The 17,628-nt window shown below is 48.1% G+C and overlaps 1 protein-coding gene across 2 annotated transcripts; it reads left to right on the forward strand.

Annotated features, from left to right (window-relative positions):
• The first annotated feature begins 779 nt into the window (after positions 1-779).
• Adck2 (aarF domain containing kinase 2) lies at positions 780-14,612 on the forward strand. Of its 2 annotated transcripts, XR_007976577.1 has the most exons (9): positions 780-2,107; positions 3,613-3,759; positions 7,013-7,141; positions 8,145-8,240; positions 11,050-11,301; positions 12,645-12,773; positions 13,725-13,778; positions 13,896-14,053; positions 14,245-14,338. XR_007976577.1 is itself a non-coding variant. In XM_052173498.1 (8 exons), exons 1-8 carry the CDS (start codon positions 1,202-1,204, stop codon positions 14,383-14,385), a joined length of 1,854 nt encoding a protein of 617 aa, XP_052029458.1. In that variant the 5' UTR covers positions 780-1,201; the 3' UTR covers positions 14,386-14,612. The 2 variants fall into 2 exon arrangements, 1 of the variants encoding a protein (XP_052029458.1); XM_052173498.1 differs by lacking the exon at positions 13,896-14,053 and having other exon boundaries at positions 14,245-14,612.
• Positions 14,613-17,628: the final 3,016 nt, after the last annotated feature.

A 17,628-nucleotide genomic window follows, 5' to 3' on the forward strand; every position in this document is an offset into this window, starting at 1 on the left:
CTGAGAAGAAATTGCAAGCCCTTGCCTGGCTGTGTAGGCTCAGTTCCCATGCTCTATCACCTCCAACTCCTCTCCCACAAGCCCACAAGCCCCCCCACCCCCCACCACCACGCGCCTCAGAACATCAAAAGTCTTTCCTACTTGGGAGCTTTTATTTGGCCCCTCTCCCTACACACTTCTTTTTTCTCCAAAGTAGCCCCACCTTATGGTACAACCTTCTCCTCACTGCTTCCGTGGCCCTTGCTACATTTTTATTTCTATAACATTTATTTTGTATGTAGGGGACACGACTTAAAAGAATTGGTGACATCCTTCATTCACATAGGTTCCACGGATCGAACTCATTCATTTCGTCTGGCTTGACAAAAAGTATGGTTACCTATCTAGTGTAGCACATATTATTATGACTCAACAAATATTAGATAAAAGTCAAGAAAGGCTGATTTGGCTCAATAAGTATTAGTTAAATGTATGAGCCATTCCCTAAGGTCTAAACACCACCGTTCAGTCAGTGCAGCCTGAGACTCCAGAACCCAGCACCTGAAAATCTCACCTTCCCTTGGATCCGCCTGCAATATTCCATGTAGTTTAATATTTCTAGGCTTTAAGCTACGAGGCTGTGAAGAGGAGAGGCAGACGCGGAAAAAAGGGCTACAGAGCTCGCTTCTGTGTTTTGCTCTAAATCATCACAGGGACTCAGTGTGCCCAGGAGCTTTTGCCCAAGTTAGCGCCGCGGCCCCTTTAAGGAGCGTGTCGTGGGCAGAGAGGGCGGGCCCAGGTACCGGAAGCCGGGAGCCTCGCTGGCCTGGACGCTGAGTGCTCTCTGCCTGGCTGAGATTCGGGGCTCCGTGCTGATCGGGGCCATCGGGTTGGCGTCTCCGCCCCCCTCCCCCCCCCGGGGAGCCTGGACCGTGCGCCCACCGGGGCGCCCGTCTCCGGTCTTCCCGCGGCCCTCTGAGCCTTTGCCGTCCGCTCTAGGACTCGGGTCCGCATCTCCATCCCTGACGCTCGGCGACTCCCGGCACTCTGAGCTCTGGCGCTGGACAGCTTGTCACCCGTGGTCCCCGGCTCAGGTCCCCGTTTCCCCTTCCCGAGCTGCGCTGCGGTGTGCGGTCAGACTCATCCTCCCAGCTTCGGGCACGGAGCGTCTCCACAATGGCTTCCCTTTAGGTAGAGGGCAGGAAGCCTAGCCCGGGAGAGGATGGTGACCCCCTGGCGTTTGTATGCCAGAGTCTACTTGTCACACTTAAGATGCTTTGAGTTCAGAAAGGAACTCGGGCTTTCCAAACCCCTGGGATGCTCTCGCAATGCCAGACTGTGTTGGTTTCTGCTAGGTACTTTGCCCAAATTCATCTCTGCCCATAGCAGTGTTGGAGAGGAGGTGCCTGGCAGCTTGTGCCCGAGAAAGACTCACTGGAGTGACCTGGCGGAAAATGGACTAGTGGAGAAGGTGGCCCAAGAAGGGCCTCTGGCCCGCGTCTTACTGTGTCTCCGCCTAGGGCTCCGCGCTGGTGTGCTCTTGGCGAAATTCTTCCCCCTCCTCTTCTTGTACCCTCTCACCTACCTGGCCCCTGGCCTCTCCACCCTCTGGCTCCATCTGCTTTTCAAAGCTACAGAGACCTCAGGCCCAACGTATATCAAATTGGGCCAATGGGCCAGCACCCGGCGCGATCTCTTTTCAGAGGCTTTCTGTGCCCAGTTCTCCAAGCTGCACGTCCAGGTGACCCCCCACCCTTGGGCAAGGACGGAATACTTACTCCAGCAGGCATTTGGGGAGGATTGGGGCAGCCTTCTCTTTTTCGAGACCCGGGAACCTGTGGGTTCAGGTTGTGTGGCCCAAGTGTACAAAGCATTCGCTAGTATTTCCTTGCTGGAGAAAGACAGAGTCTGGAGACTTAGAGGGCTCTCTGCCCCAGGAATCAAGGCCGTCAGGATGCAGAGAGAGCCCTTTGTGAAAGACTGGAAGCCGCCAGAAAACCTTGCTGACGAAGCATTTCTAGAAAAGCTGCTTCTCCCTAAAGCTGACCTTGGTAGTTCAGAAGTGGGTGTATCTCAGGCTCCTGGCCATCCACTTCTGTCAAATCACCTCATCCCTGTGGCAGTGAAAGTAAGTGTTCTCACGACCCCGCCTAGTGCTAATCCAGTACCCGCTAAGCTGTCTGTCTGTCCCCGATCAGAAACAGACCCCAGTGAGACTCACGTTACTTTCTGTTCAAAGACAGTATTTCTTCTCCAAAAATGCTTGGGAATGGAAGTGTTTGGGATTTCCTATGTTTCTGAATTGTAGTGTATTTATATCTTCCATGAGATAGCCTGGGATAGGACCCAAGTCTAACTATGAAATATGGAATCGTTTATGTTACCCACATGCTCCACAACTTATACATGTAGACTACAAGTCATTTCGTGCAATATTTTTAGTGTACCTCTGTAATGACCTTCCATCACCTGAGGTCAGGTTTGGAATTTTTCCACTTGCCAGGCCTTGAAGCATTTTGAGTTTGGATTAGGGCTGCTCCACCTTTATTCTTTTTTTTTTTTTTTAAAGATTTATTTTATTTATGTGAGTACACTGCAGCTGTCTTCAGACACACACTAGAAGAGGGCATTGGATCCCTTTACAGATGGTTGTGAGTCACCATGTGGTTGCTGGGAATTGAACTCAGCACCTCAGGAAGAGCAGCCAGTGCTCTTAACCACTGAGCTATCTCTCCAGCCCTTCATCTTTATTCTTGTTAGCTCAGCCAGTACCTGTTAAATTCAAGCTGTTTCTTTTTCTCCTTTTTTTCTGTAGTGAGGATTGAACCTAAGGGGCAGTAGAACTTAGTTCTCACGTGCAAGACAAGCACTCAGCCACTGAGGTTTGTTGTGAGGCCTCCTTCTGCCTTCATTTGTAGAGAAGGCCTCGCTGTGTTAATTGCCCTCCCAAGTAGCAGGGATCACCGCACCACTAGGCCTCCTGGCTCAAGTTTGTTCTTTCTTTTCTATTTTTCTTTTCTTTCCTCCTTCTCTTCCTCTTCTTCCTCTGCTTCTTCCTTTCCTTTCCTTCTTTCCTTCTTTCCTTCCTTCTTTCTTTCTTTCTTTCTTTCTTTCTTTCTTTCTTTCTTTCTTTCTTTCTTTCTTTCTCTTTCCTTCTTTCCTTCTTTCTTTCTTTCCTTCCTTCTTTCCTTCCTTCTTTCCTTCCTTCTTTCCTTCCTTCCTTCCTTCCTTCCTTCCTTCCTTCCTTCCTTCCTTCCTTCCTTCCTTCCTCTTTCTTTTTTTGAGGTAGATTTATAGTATGTAGACCAGGCTGGTCTTAAACCCACAGAGATTTGCCTGCCTCTGCTTCCTGAGTGCTGGGATTCAAGGTGTATTCCTTCACAATAGGCCCTGATTTCATTTCTTGACCTCAGGGAGCAGTGGTGTGAATAGTCTGAAGAAGGGGGGGGGAAAAGACTTGGGCTTTGCTAGTTCTGGGAAGGAGGGACCACCACCACCACCCAAGAGCATCGTGGGTACTGGATTACTTCCCTTTGATGAGAAGCACTCTGACTGTTTGGAAGGTGGGAGCCCTGCTGGCGAGGCAGGATGTTTCCTCCTGATCCCCTCTTGTCTCCCGGTTCTTCCTGGCAGGTGTTACACCCAGGCCTGCTCTCTCAGGTGCACATGGATTTACTGCTGATGAAGATTGGCAGCAAAGCCCTGGGCCTTGTACCGGGAGTCAAATGGCTTAGCTTGCCCGAGATCGTGGAGGAATTTGAGAAGCTCATGGTCCAACAGGTGAATCCTTCTCTCAGCTGTAAATAGCAGGGTTCTCACAGCCACCAGTTGCTTATGAGCCAGGTGAATGCTGAGTGAGGAGGTAACTTCCCAGGATGTCACGCAGAGCGTGGTGATCTGTTAGTCAAGGTGGGCCATGCTAGCGGGTGAGCCGAGGGTAGTCCAGCTCACCAGCGCCATGCAGCTGATAATCAGGGAACCTGAGGGAGAGCGGAGCGCTACTTTGAAGTAGGATTAGGATCCATTTTCTTTGCAAGATTGGCACTGCCATTACAACTGGGAAAACAGTCTATGCCGTGCTGCCTGCCACCGTAAAGGCCAATGAGTACATCCGGAAATTGAACCGGGACATTTTCCTTTGGTGTGGGGGTGCGGTGATGGGTAGGCCTGGTCATGCATGTGTATATAAGTCAAAGGACACCGTTGAGGGTCAATTCTCCCCTTCCACAGTGTGGGCCCTTGAGGCTGGGACTCCTGTGGCACCAAGTGTTTTTACCCAGTGAGCCATTTTACTGGCCTACAATCTTTAAATTGTGCTTTATTTAGAGAAAATAAAGCACAATTTTGGTTTGAAAAAATAATATATATTTAGCATTCTTTTAAAAAATAAAGGCCTGCCTTACATAATTTCCTCAGTTAGCAGGTTCTGTGGGGCAGCTTGGCAGTGGGGAAACAGTCATTTACCTGGAGCTCAGACTTGCCCCTCTGGCCAGCCCGTTGACTGTAGTTTTGAGGCTTGTGCCTCTCTGACCTTGCACTTTTCCTTCATTCGCTGGATATCTGGGCTTGGGCAGCTCTAGAAACACCATATCTATCTAGTGTCCAGTTACCAACCTTGTACTTCTCCACGGCATCCGAGCAAAGATAGAGAGCACAACATCTCTTAATATTGTGCACTTGTTGTTAATCTATCAATAACAGGGACATATAGATTCCTTTCTGCAATATAGAATACAGGTCTGATACAGAGTAAAACTGCTCTAATCCATCCCCTCTTACCACCTCCAACATAGTCAGCTTGGAATGGAGATGACATGGAAGATTTAAGAGGTTTTATGGGTAGGCCAGGAAGTGAGAACCATCTCTTCCTTCCAGTCCACCAAGCAGATTTCCCAGAGCCCTTGGGAAACTCAGTCTCCCTTTGTGCCTGTAGGCAAATTGAAACTAAGTGGATCATGCTAACCCTGCCACCTTCAGGGGATGACCTCCAAGACTAGAAGACTCTTCTTTGTTTTCAGAGCTAACAGAGTAGACAAGGAGCTCCTCCCTGTTGGAAACCTGGGGGGTGGGGGGGCATTTGTATAAGTAGTCAGACTTGGGAAACTAAGTCGGGGGTATCTGGGCCTTCAGATGAGCATCTGGCTCCCTGTTGGGTGGCTTCAATCCTTTTCAGCTGCTGGGCACTTATTTTAATATTTAGGAAGTATTTGGGTACCTGGTTTGGCTCCGGCCTACAATCCCGGCACTCAGGAGGCAGAGGCAGGCAGATGTCTGTGAATTCGAGTCCAGCCTCATACAAATGAGTTCCAGGTCCTGATTAAAAATACAGAAAGGACAGTAAAGTATCTGGACAATACAATGAAGAAAATATTTGCGCTGTTGCAATAAATAGCATAATAGGGAATTTTTGCCTATAGTTCTGAAGACCAAGCCTGGGGCCAGAGAGATTCTGCTTCATGGATGTCTTCACATGGTAGAAGGGGCTACCATATCAGGCCTCTCGTATAAGGACATACAGAGCTCTGCTCAAGACAAGTCACTCTGTGCAAAGTCCTAATTGGTTATACCATATTCTTGGAAGCTAGGATTTGAACATAGGGATTTGGGGGGAATGGGAGGTGTCTGTGGAGGCGTGGTATGGTAGTTAGAACAGGGCAGAGAGCTTGGTTTCTGTCCTGGAGTGTAGCAAGTTTAATAAAAGAGATTACAGAGAAAGTAGCTTCTAGTCTAGCCATTGTCTCCTTACTTTGACTCTTGGCTTCAGCTCCCATCTGAGCTTCAGCTCCCATGAAAATCCTGAACCACGTCAGGGCCCGGTCACTGGAACTCTTGTCTCTATTTTGTACCTATTTGTCTTCAACCAGCCTTTCTGCTAGCTCTGACCCCAGCAGCCCCAGCACACGGCAGGCTAGGTATGCATGTCGGAGTTCTGTCACTGTTCATTTGTATAGTCATGCTATAGTTATTACAAACTCTCAGGGTTGAGGAGTGTCAGGTCAGGCTGTTTGGATGTCCAGCACTCTGTAAGACTTGAGTGAGGCTGAAATTTGGGATGGTAGAGCAAGGTGGGGGTCACCAAAGGAGGATCTGGAGAGGAGCAGGAGCCAAATCTTCACCCACCAGAATATCATTCTAAAGATCAGGGCTGGAGAGCTGGCTCAGTGCACTCTTGCAGACCACTACCCGCAAGTACACGGTGGCTCACAACATTCTGTATCTCCAGTTCCACGCAGCAGGCATACATGTGGTACACATACACACAATGCACACAAAATACTCATACACATAAAATAAATTAAAAAAAAAGATTTTTAAAGAATGTGGATATTAGAGCCAAGCAGTGGTGGTGCACGCCTATAATCCCAGCACTTGGAAGGCAGAGGCAGGTGGATTTCTGAGTTCGAGGCCAGCCTAGTCTACAGAGTGAGTTCCAGGACAGCCAGGGCTATACAGAGAAACCTTGTCTCAAAAAAAAAACCAAATCCAAAAAACAAAACAAAACAAAACAAAACAAACAAACAAACAAACAAACAAAAAGAATGTGGATAAAATCATTCCCATGGCATGGATATGGTCCAATGGATTAGGAGAAAAGTTGGGAAGGTTAGTGAGATAAAAGTGGGGCTGGCATTTAGCTGTAGCAGTTGCTCCATAGGTGGAGGGCAGGGCCATCCCCGTGGAAGTGGCTTTAGCACACTGATCATAATGGAAGGAGAGAGAGAGGAACAGGGATAGACTAGCTGGGCACTGGGCCACTAAAGAGGGCAGTGAGGTCAGATCTTGGGAAATGGGGCAGGGTGTCCTTTGGCTGGTGTGAAGGGGACCAAATCCAATCAGAGGAGTTCATGTGCACAGTGGACACTAGTGCCTTTTGTGGTAGCTTTGGGCTGGCTGGTGTGTGTTTTTTGAGATTCCTGGTATTCTGTAGGGGATGGAAAGCTGGTGCGGAAGGAAGCCGACCTGGTCCTCCTGGCATCTCAGAAGTCCTCCTGGTGTTTTCACTAACTCTCATCTTTCCGCACCGTCCCTGCAGACCGACCTGCGCTATGAAGCTCAGAATCTAGAACACTTTCAGCACAACTTCCAGGACATGACATCTGTGAAGTTCCCCACCCCGCTGCACCCCCTCGTCACCAGGGATATACTGGTGGAAACATACGAAGTAAGAACCTGCTTCTGCTGGTTACTCATAACCGGCCGTTCCCACAGAGGCTTCAGGCTGGAGAGAAGATGTGGTTCTTGTCAGTAAAACTGGGAGGAGGTTGGGAGTGGCAGAGGGTTTGCCCTGCGTGTACAAGGCCCTGGGTCCATTATTAACACTGTAGAAAGCCAGTCTACCGTACACCCAAAGCCTGGGTGAAGCAGGCAAGGGAGTGGGGTGAGCTGGTCTCAGAGCTGCAGATAGCCTCAGACTGAAGGCTCAGATTGAAAGCCTACTCTGCTATCTTCTTAGCTGATGACCTCATGGTGCTGTGCCAGGAGTAAGTGACACATTTGAAAACACATTTGACCCAGAGAAAGTGCATTTACCTTAGTTTTCCTCTGGACTGTCTTATTAGTAAACGGTAATGTGATGTCCAGGGACATTGTGTTTCCTAGCTGTGTGACTCTGGGCCTGTTCTCAGACTCTCTGGGCTGTTCTGTTCTGCTCCATCTCAGTGGGTTGTCTTGACAACTGAGCAAACTGTTGATTTGCTAGTGGCCTGTTGTTCTCACTGCCTTTCCCTGTCCCTGATTTAGCCCCAGCTCATGTCTCTGTTGGATTATTATTTTCTTGTTTTATTTAGTTTTGAGACAGTCTCACATATCCCAGTTTGGCCTCAAATTTTCTATGTAGCCAACAGTGACCCTAAACTCCTGTTCTTCCTACCTCTGCCTTCGCCTCCCAGGGACAGGGGCTACAGGTCTGCACCACCAGGCCCGGCTCCTGGCTGACTGTCAGCACCTGCTCCTGGCTTCCCAGGGCCCCACACATCTCTTTCCTCATGCTAGCAGAGTTGGTGGCTGCCAACCCTTGGGCATTTCTTCTGAGTATATGAAGGAAATATAAATAGATTAAAACCCATGTTTGAGTAACAAATAGGAAGACAGCACAGATGTATGACCTGGCCAGGGGAGGAGTGGGGCAGCCACGTGGATAACGATCTCTCCCTGCTGTCTTTAAGGAGAGTGTTCCAGTGTCCAGCTACCAGCAGGCAGGAATTCCCACGGATCTGAAGAGGAGGATTGCACAGCTGGGGATCAACATGCTTTTGAAGATGGTGAGCAGGGGTGCTGCCTGGGTGCCGAGGTTCAGTACGTGGCCAGATTGCAAAGGGGAAGTGGCGAGATCTGTCTGGGCCCTGAGGCTCAGTACACAGGTGGAGTGTTTAAGGGAAAGTGCAAGGGCCAGCCAAGCAGAGAGAGAGAGCAGCAGGTTGAGAACATGAGCTGAGTAGAGCCCCTCCCCAGATGCCTGTGACCCCCAGCTGTGCTGAGTCCTTGCTCTGTGATGTGCATTCTGTGTGCTGTGGAAGGAGCGGCAAGCACACAGTTTGGACTGTGGTACTGCATGGTCGATGCTGTTTTATTCATTCTTCCAGTGCTTATGGAGTACTTGCTGTATGTAAGTGCTGAATTCAGTGTTAGACAGACCTCACCCCAGTGTTCACTGGGTAAGTTAGCCGGGAAGAAGCACATGGCGTCGCGGGCCAGTGCCCGAAGATTAGCTGGACGAGACCTTGTTGGACCCATGGTTTCGTTCAGGAAGTAACTTGTGTCAGCTGGGGTGTGAGGCTGTGCCAGCCATGTAAGATAAACGGTGGGACTTGTCTAGAGCAGCAGCCTGTGACAAGGCTGTGATGCAGTGGGAGATGGGAAGGTGTACTGTGCAGGATGTCCCAGGGAGTCAGGATTCAAATCTGTGGGCAAGGGGCTCATTTGAGTGCTCTTCCCTTAAAAGGATTTCTTTATTACAATATTTGCCAAAATGTGTGTGAGTGAGTGTGTGTGTGTGTGTGTGTATTCAAACTGAGATTAAGTTGAGACAGCTTCATTCTGTATATCTTAGATTGATTGACTTGAAACTTATTATAGAGCCTAGAGCCCAGGGTGACCTCAAACTCACACTAATCCTCCTGCCTCAACTGTTTAAGTACTGGAACCACAGGCCATCACGCCATGCAAATACACCATCTTAAGTGTATTTTTAAATTTGCACACTTTTCAATTTATTAAAATGTTTTAATTTTTAAAAGTTTGTCTGGTACCCAGAAAGCCAGAAAAGGGCATTCGGTAACCTGGAACTGGAATTACTGATGGGTGTGGCTCCCATACTGGTGCTGGGATCGAAAACTCAGGTCCCCTGGAAGAGTAGCCGGTGCTTTTAACCACTGAGCCATCTTTCCAGCTCCAAACTTTTATTTAAAAAAAAACAAAGTTAATTTTGTGTTTGCATGTTTGTGAGCCTACACATGTCACATGGCATGTGTATGGGACCAAAGGACAACTCGGAGGAGCCAATCCTCTCCGTCCATCAGGCAGGCCCCATGGTGAGGTGATCAGGCTTGGAGGCAAGTACCTTTACTTTCGGAGCCAGCTTACTGGCCCATTAATGAATTTTAAAATATCATTCTTTAATCCAGATGCAGATAGTGGAGGAGTATGAGGCAGAGAGATAAGTTAGTCATGACAATGGTGGCCTCAGGGTGGAGTTGGGTTGGAAGAGTGATGTGAGGTGGGTTGGGGTACTTTTGTCAGGGAGTCCAGAGGCAAATGGTGACTCTTTTTGTTTTGTTTTACCACAGGGTCTCATGTAGCCAAGCCTGAACTTGAGCTTGCTCTGTAGTGCAGAGTGACTTTGGAACTCCTAATTCTAGTTTCCCTACCTCTCCAATGCCAGGTTTCCAGGGCCGTGGCCCCAGTGCACTGCCACGCTGGGATTATAGGATTATGGCTTGAGCACACTGACACACCGGGCTGATGTTGACTCTAATATATTTGGACCTCCTCGTCTTAGAAGCCCTCAGTGAGCTTTTCTCATTGCTGTACATCAGGACGAGGAGGGATGAGCAGCAGGCACCTGGCCTCATCACAAGGATTTCTGTCTTCCATAAGGTTGCAGTAGGGTATCTGCTGCACCCTGAACCACCAGGAAATACCTGCTCTATTTGGGGACATACTTAGTGGTCAGAGCTGGGTCTGGGATGTGTCTTGGACCAGGCGTGTAAAAGAAGGCTATGGGTACTCCCAACAATGAACGGAGAAGCCTGCTGATAAAGGGTAGGGGGGAGTGGAGAGGCATTCAGAGCTTTCTTGCCTGGTGAACCAAGAGCTGAGGTTGTCAATCAGTGGGATGGGAGTCAGGGAGGAGGGAGGGCTGCTTGGTGCTGTCTAAGTCACATTGTTACTTCAGGCACTCGAGGCACATTTGAGCTATCTGGTCTACCTAGGTGATGGACTAGTGGATCTAGTATTTTTTGAATCCAGATGTTAATTCTGTTATGTACTTCCTGGGGACAGGGAAGGACAGCTGGGGCAGGACGCTGAATCTTTGTCCTTATAATTCTAGCACTTGCGAGGCAGAGACAGGAGGAGCTATCGGAAGTTGAGGGCCAGGCTGGGAGACATGAGACCCTGTCTCATAAAACTAAAACCCTAGCCAGGTGGTGGTAGCACACACCTGTAATCCCAGCACTCTAGGAAGTAGAGGCAGGTGAATTTCTTTGAGGCCAGTTTGAGGCCAGCCTGGTCTACAGAGTGAGTTCCAGGACAGCCAGGGCTATGAGAAACCCTGTCTCGAAAAAACCAAACCCAAAAAACAAGCAAAAAAAAAAAAAAAAAAAAAAAAAAAAAAAAAAAAACAACCAACCAAACCAACCAAACCAAAACTAAAATCCTAACCTGTTGGAATTAAAATTTCCCGACCAAATTCTTGTTTGAGAGCATCCAACAGCAAGGGCTTTGTGAAATGCCCACCTCTTTGCCTTGTTACAGGCAACCCACTGCCCCCCAAAACTTTTTCTGCAGGTATCCCAGTGATGGCCAGGCTGGGAGGGTTGACACAGACCTGAATGGTACAGTTTCTTCCAGATATTTGTGGATAACTTTGTGCACGGAGACCTACACCCTGGGAACATCCTGGTCCAGGGTGCTGATGGAGTGTCCCCAAGCCTCGAGATGCAAGAGCAGCAGGTGAAAGTCTGTGACACACTGGTGGCTACCATAGCACCTGCCCTGTGCCCGCTGCGCCTGGTGTTGCTGGATGCTGGCATTGTGGCAAAATTGCAGGCTTCTGACCTGAGGAATTTCCGGGCAGTTTTCCAGGCTGTAGTGATGGGGCAGGTAAGACCCACTGGGGTTGGGCTTTTAGGCTCCTGGGAACTGAACATGTTGCTCCTCATCCTGTGTCATGGTGAAAGCCCACCATTGCCAGAATGCTATGGTTAGATCTGAGTGGAACAGGTGTGGGCATCGAGCATGTGCTGGTTCCCCAGGCTTGGCAGAGTAAGGTTGGAACTCTTAGGAAGGCATTCTCTTGAGTATTTTGCAACTGTAGCTTCTCTCTGTCAGCAAATTTGTTGGCACTGCTGTGACTGGAGGCTACCTTTAAAGAAAATTATTTATTATTTTATATGTGAAGTGTGAGTACTGGTGCACATGAGACACAGTGTGCATGTGATAGGCAGAGGAAGGCTTTGGAGGTCACTTCTGTCCTGTAACCCTACACTTCAGGGACTGAACTTAGGTGGCAAGCACCTCCATCCACTGAGCTATCTCCCTGGCCCCTCTAGCTTTTTGATCAAACAATGGCTGTCATTTATCTGTGATCTTTGTTGCAAAGTGGGAAGGATCCGCATCTTAGAGAACATGTCCTCCGTGGTTGGTTTCTGTGGTGCAGGGTGTGAGGAGTTTCCCCCACACTCTCTGAGAGGCTTTGGAGGTCGGAGGTTATTAGAGAACACAAAGTATGACAGCACTTCTGTGGAGCTCAGATGATGTGTTGGCATGGAGGATAGGAAAACACTTCTGACTGCACAGTATGGAATTTTCCTGTGACAAAACTCTGAAAAAAAAAGCGCTTTTTTTTTTTTTTAAACAGAATCTTAACTTCTAACTCACAGAGATCCACCTGCCTCTGCCTTACAGCACTGGAATTAAAGATGTGCTCCGCTACTAGAAGCTAGAGAGCTGTTTTCTTTTTTAAAAGAAGCAGGATTCAGGGACATTCCTGCTTGGCTTTTGAAGGAACCAGCTAAAACTGTAGCCTGAAGCCAGTTTGAATGTGCCTCCTGCTTAAACAATGGGATGCAGTGTATGGGGGATCTCCGGGCAAGGCCGTAAGACTCCAGCCTGGGAGACTGGGCACTGAGGTCAGAGGGGATCAGGAGTCTGGAGAAAGGTCTGCATCACTGGGACCAGGAAAGCTCAGCCCCTCCAGCCCAGCTTGTAGGGCAGTGGTCATCATGGTCATGGAAGCAGCCAGTGTAGCCCAAGAGGGAGATATCTTCAGCATTGTCTTAGCAGAGTCCTTAACATCTTAAAGGGCCTCGTAGATGGTAGCAGCTGACAGGGATTGGGGCGTGGGGACTGGGCTGTAGAAAAACCAGGCGGAAGCAAGTGCGAGGTAAGAAGTGTGCAGTCTGCTCGCCCTGCTCTACAAAGCCTCTCTCCTTTGCACCACCCAGGGCCACAGAGTGGCTGAGCTCATGCTGCATCATGCCCAGGCCAACGAGTGCAAGGACGTGGAAAGGTTCAAGGCTGAGATGGCTACACTGGTGACCCAGGCCTGGAAGAACATCGTCACACTGGAAAAGGTAGAGAGGCCGTGTGACTGGTCAGAGCCACTCTTAAGCAGGAGGGAGGGAGGAAGGGTTGGGGATGCCCTTTGTGGAGAGTTTGCAAGGAAGTATGTTTTTGTTTGTTTTGTTTGTTTGTTTTTCCTGAGGTAGGGTTTCTTGGGGGTAGTCCTGGTAGTCCTGTATCCAACTCGATCTTTTGGATAGGCCGGCCTCAAACTCAAGAGATCCTCCTGCCTTTGCCTCCCAAGTGCTGGGATTAAAGGCTTGCACCACCATTGCCAAGCCAGAGGTATGGTTTTTAGTGTTAGGTAAAAACCAAACAACAAACAAACAGAACCCCAAACTTTACTTGTTCCCATATCTTCGAAGAAGCCCAAGGGCCAGCTGAAGTCGCAGGCTTCTTGCTGGTAGAACCCTGGCTTTACTCAGGGACTTGCTGCTGTGGAGACACCTGAATGTGCAGGGCAGCAGCAGCCCAGAGATGTGCCGTAAGCTTGGGCCCCTCATTTGGTGTCCTCCAGAGTCCATGGTGTACCCACCTTCAGTTAACTCACCTGTCTGGCTCTGCACAGAGTGGACATTGTTGCTGATGATCTGGCTTATGCAGATGGTTACATATCACATGCGCATCCACCTGTGTACACACGCACGCATGCACATGCACGCACGTGTGCATGCATCAGGCAAGCCTGTCTCTATTACCTTGCTACACCCTAGTTTGTGTCCTTAGGAAGTTCTGAGTGTGGCCAGGGATGGGGAGAAGCATGGGGTGGACATTCTCTGAGGTTTCCTCTGCAGGCTTTTGTGACTTCAAACTTGAGGTGGGAGTGGGCCTCTATTGGTAAATTCCTTTTTGATGTTGTTGGGTAGTGTGTGTGTGTGTAGCAGTGTGGGGTGGTGTCAAAGGATAGGACCCTGGAAGGGGAAGAAATGCTTCTGAGATTCTGCTGGACCTTTTGTTTGCAGCTTCATGTTTCCAGCCTCCTGTCCAGTGTCTTTAAGCTCCTGATGACCCATAAGGTGAGGTTTGGTTAGAGAGAAGTCTTGGGAAAGGGGTGGAGTAGGGCACAGGCAGTGGCGTGGGTAAGCCCTTTTCTTCAGCATTTGCACAGCGAATGTGTTTATCTTCTGATGTAGGCCCAGTGGGCTTGTGGTCCCTTCAGAACAAAGTCTGCGGATATCTCAATCTATGTAGTCCAAGTACTGTAATCTTAAGATGTAGAAAATGTATTTGAAGACACAGAAAGGGTCCAGCCAGATCTTTTCATCCTCTCCCTCCTTGGCTTTTGTTCATGGTGCGTAGGTGAGGGATGTGCCCTTGTCCTGGGTGCCACTAGTCGCCCCAGTGTCCCCTCCTGACTGCCGGGAGGGGGTGGGCCGGTGGGAGAGTCCCATGGGCAGCACAAGCGAGGTTCGGCAGTGTGCTTGTGCAGGGCACTCAGCTGCGTCCTCAGGCCGGAGAAGAACTGCTGCTTTTCTGTTCCAGGTAAAGCTGGAGAGCAACTTTGCCTCCATTGTGGTTGCCATCATGGTGCTGGAGGGGCTCGGCCGCTCACTGGACCCCAAGCTGGACATCCTAGAGGCAGCAAAGCCCTTCCTCCTCAAAGGGCCAGGATCCTTCCTGTGACGGTGGCAGTGCGTACACAGGAAAGGCAGATCCCGAGGGTCTGTCCTTCGGCAGCTGAGACACCTGAAATTGGGATGTGTGGTGGAATCACACAGTGGCTACAGGGTCTGTTTAAAAAACTTTGGGTTATTTTAGGGTGTGAAGGGAGGGAGCTGAGACTGGTGCCAGAAATACCATTTCAGGAAAAGAGTCTGTAGAAGACGACAAATACATTTACTTATTTTGTTTTTCTGTTTTCTTCTTTAAAAAAAACAAGTGTGTGTGTGTTTTGTCTGTCTGATTCCTACTGAAGGCCAGGTGAGCTCATCGAGCCCTTTGGAGCTGTAGGGCAGTTGTGAATGCAGGGACCTGGACTTAGGTCCTCTGAAGAGCTGCAGAGTGCTACTAACTACTGAGCTATCTCTTCAACCCTTCCTTGGTCCGTCCGTCCGTCCGTCCCTCCCTCCCTTCTTTCCTTTTTAAATTACAAGCACTTGTGTAGGAGGAGGGGCTGTGTGTGGCAATCAGAACCATAGTGATTTCTAGGGATTGGACTCAGGACTTCAAACCTAGCATCAAATGCCTTCAGTTCAGCCATCTTGCTGCCTGTTTTCCTTTTCTTTTTCTTCTTCTTCTTCTTCTTCTTCTTCTTCTTCTTCTTCTTCTTCTTCTTCTTCTTCTTCTTCTTCTTCTTCTTCTTCTTCCTCTTCTTCCTCTTCCTCTTCCTCCTCCTCCTTCTCCTCTTTCTCCTCCTCCTTTTCCTCCTCCTCCTTCTTTTCCTCCTCCTCCTCCTTCTCCTTCTTCTTCTTTTTTTTTTTTTTTAATTCTCAGGTCCTTTTTGCTGGTGGTTCATACCCTTAGACTTAGGTTAGAAGATGCCATAAAATCCTGTAGACCACAATTTCTAAATTTTTTTTTGAAAATTATGTATGCAGTTTGGCACTGGTGGCATACACCTTTAATCTCAGTGCTTGAGAGGCAAAGGCAGGCAGATCTCTGGGTTTGAGGCCAACTAGGTCTACAGAGTGAGTTCCAGGACTACCTGGACCACACAGAGACACCCTGTCTTGAAAAACAAAAAACAAAACAAAACAAAACAAAAATCTGGATTTGACAAAAAGTTGAAAGCCATTTTAAGTTTTATATGAACACTGTCAGTACTAGGAAAAAAATTGAAGGCACATTGGCAATTTGGGCAAATTTTAATGGGGTTCAATTTATTTTTACAATTTTTAACATTTGCTCATTTCTTTCTGAATGTATTTTCAATGTTAAAATAATGAGGCTGGTGGTATAGCTCCGCAGTGGAGGCTCAGTTCTCAGCACCGCCCAGCCCATCAGTGACTGCTCTGAGTCAACAACATAGCAAGCCTTTAGGAAATAAAGTAAACATCTCTCTTTTCTCATACATCCCCTTTTGGTGACTTATACCATTAAATATAAATTGGAAAGTCAACTTCCATCCATAGAATTCTACAGGTTCAGGCTTGTATTTAGCAGACACAGTTTGCCAATGAAAGTCAGTATTTGGGAGCCAAAGGTTGGTGGGATGGAGTCAAGTTCAGAAAATGAAGGGGCTATTGTCTTTAAAACTTCAGCTTTAGGGGGCTAAAAGCTACAGAACAACTGTTCCTGTTTAGGAAAGCCAGCAAAGTAGCTTGGCAGGTTCAGTGAGTAGAGGCGTGTGCTGCCACACCTGCTGACCTGAGTCAATCTCTGGGGCCTGCCTGACAGAGGAGAACCAGTTTCTGCAGGTTTCATCTGACCCTGGGTATGCAGTGGCACTTGAGGACCCATAGACATAACCACTCACAAAACAAAATAATGTAAGCCTGGATCCCATATGGCAGAAGAAGAGATAAACTGATTGACTGCACTCTGACCTCACATTTGTGCCATGGTACCTGTGAGCCCACACATAACACTCAAGGTCTCCCTTGGTTTAACTCCTAGGACAGGTCTCCTGTGACTTCTGAGGCCCTTATAATTGCACAGAAGGCAAGTTTTTAGTCATATTCGATGCTTCCAAGTCACCAAATTCAAGTCTGGCCTTGATGAGTGCTTGACTCTTGAATATTAAACACCAAGTGATTTTCCAGTGTGTGATGCTGGTAGGCTAATGTTATAACCTAAAACTGCATGCTCTGCAAACAAACCCAAACCATAATGTACCAGGGAAGACCTTGTTGGAATCAATATTCTTGGCATCACACACACACACTCACCACTAGAACATAGCGAAAGTCATCCTGTAAAGCAATGATTTTTGTTTTTGTTTTTGGTAAAAAGTGTGCCATAACCCACCCTGGCCTTGCAGTCACACGAGGGCATGAAGTCCAGTCGAGTTCTAATGCAGGTGATGACTGTGGCTCACCCTTTTTCTCTGCTGTGGTTGGATGGTTCCTTATAGATGCAAAGGAAGGACGGAAGGAAGGGGCCCATAGTTCTTGTCATCAGAATGCAAAGCCTTTGTGTAAACAGGTTTTCCAGATGATTAACACTTGGATAACAATTTTACAAGATGGAGATTTTCAGAGTATTGGCGTTGGTGTGCTAGCCACCTTTTATTGAAAAAAGTCTGTTTCTCACAACCTCTTGGGGTTGTCAGGAGGAGTCTTAGGTTTGGAGTCTATCCAGATTTTGACAGAGGCAATATTGAGAGATAAAAGCAGGCTGAGGAAGGAGGATTATTTTGTTAATAGTCAGTGGAGCTTTTGTTTCTTGAAGGAAATCTGAAGTGAATGAAAAAATTATTTATTCGGAAAGACGACAGGTTATCTTATAGACCTAGTTACAATAATGTATGTCTTGTTTTATGGGGATGAACTTGAAAATTCTTATTTCCTCCCCACAACTGACTGAGCGCATCTGTTTGTGTTACAGCGCCCACAGCGCCCATTGAGAGTACATTTCTACGGCTGAGGTCAGGTCTCAGATTTGTTGCCATCTTGGTGGTTTTTGTTCTTAACTGGACTGCTAGCTGGGTAGTGATGGCGCATGCCTTTAATCCCAGCACTTGGGAGGCAGAGATAGGATTTTTGAGTTCAAGGCCAGCCAGGTCTACAGAGTGAGTCCAGGACAGCCAGGGTTATACAGAGAAACCCTGTCTGGAAAAAACAAAAACAAAACCGGACTGCCCTCATGCCCTTGTTTTTTTGCTGGCTTATTACATTAATAACAAAAGAAAAAGTCAAGGACCTCGAGTTGGCTAAGGATCAAGGCGTTAGGAACCTTCACCAATATTCCTGGCCTACTTATTCCAAG

This window comes from Apodemus sylvaticus, chromosome 2 (assembly GCF_947179515.1).
Source record: "Apodemus sylvaticus chromosome 2, mApoSyl1.1, whole genome shotgun sequence".
NCBI lineage: Eukaryota > Metazoa > Chordata > Mammalia > Rodentia > Muridae > Apodemus > Apodemus sylvaticus.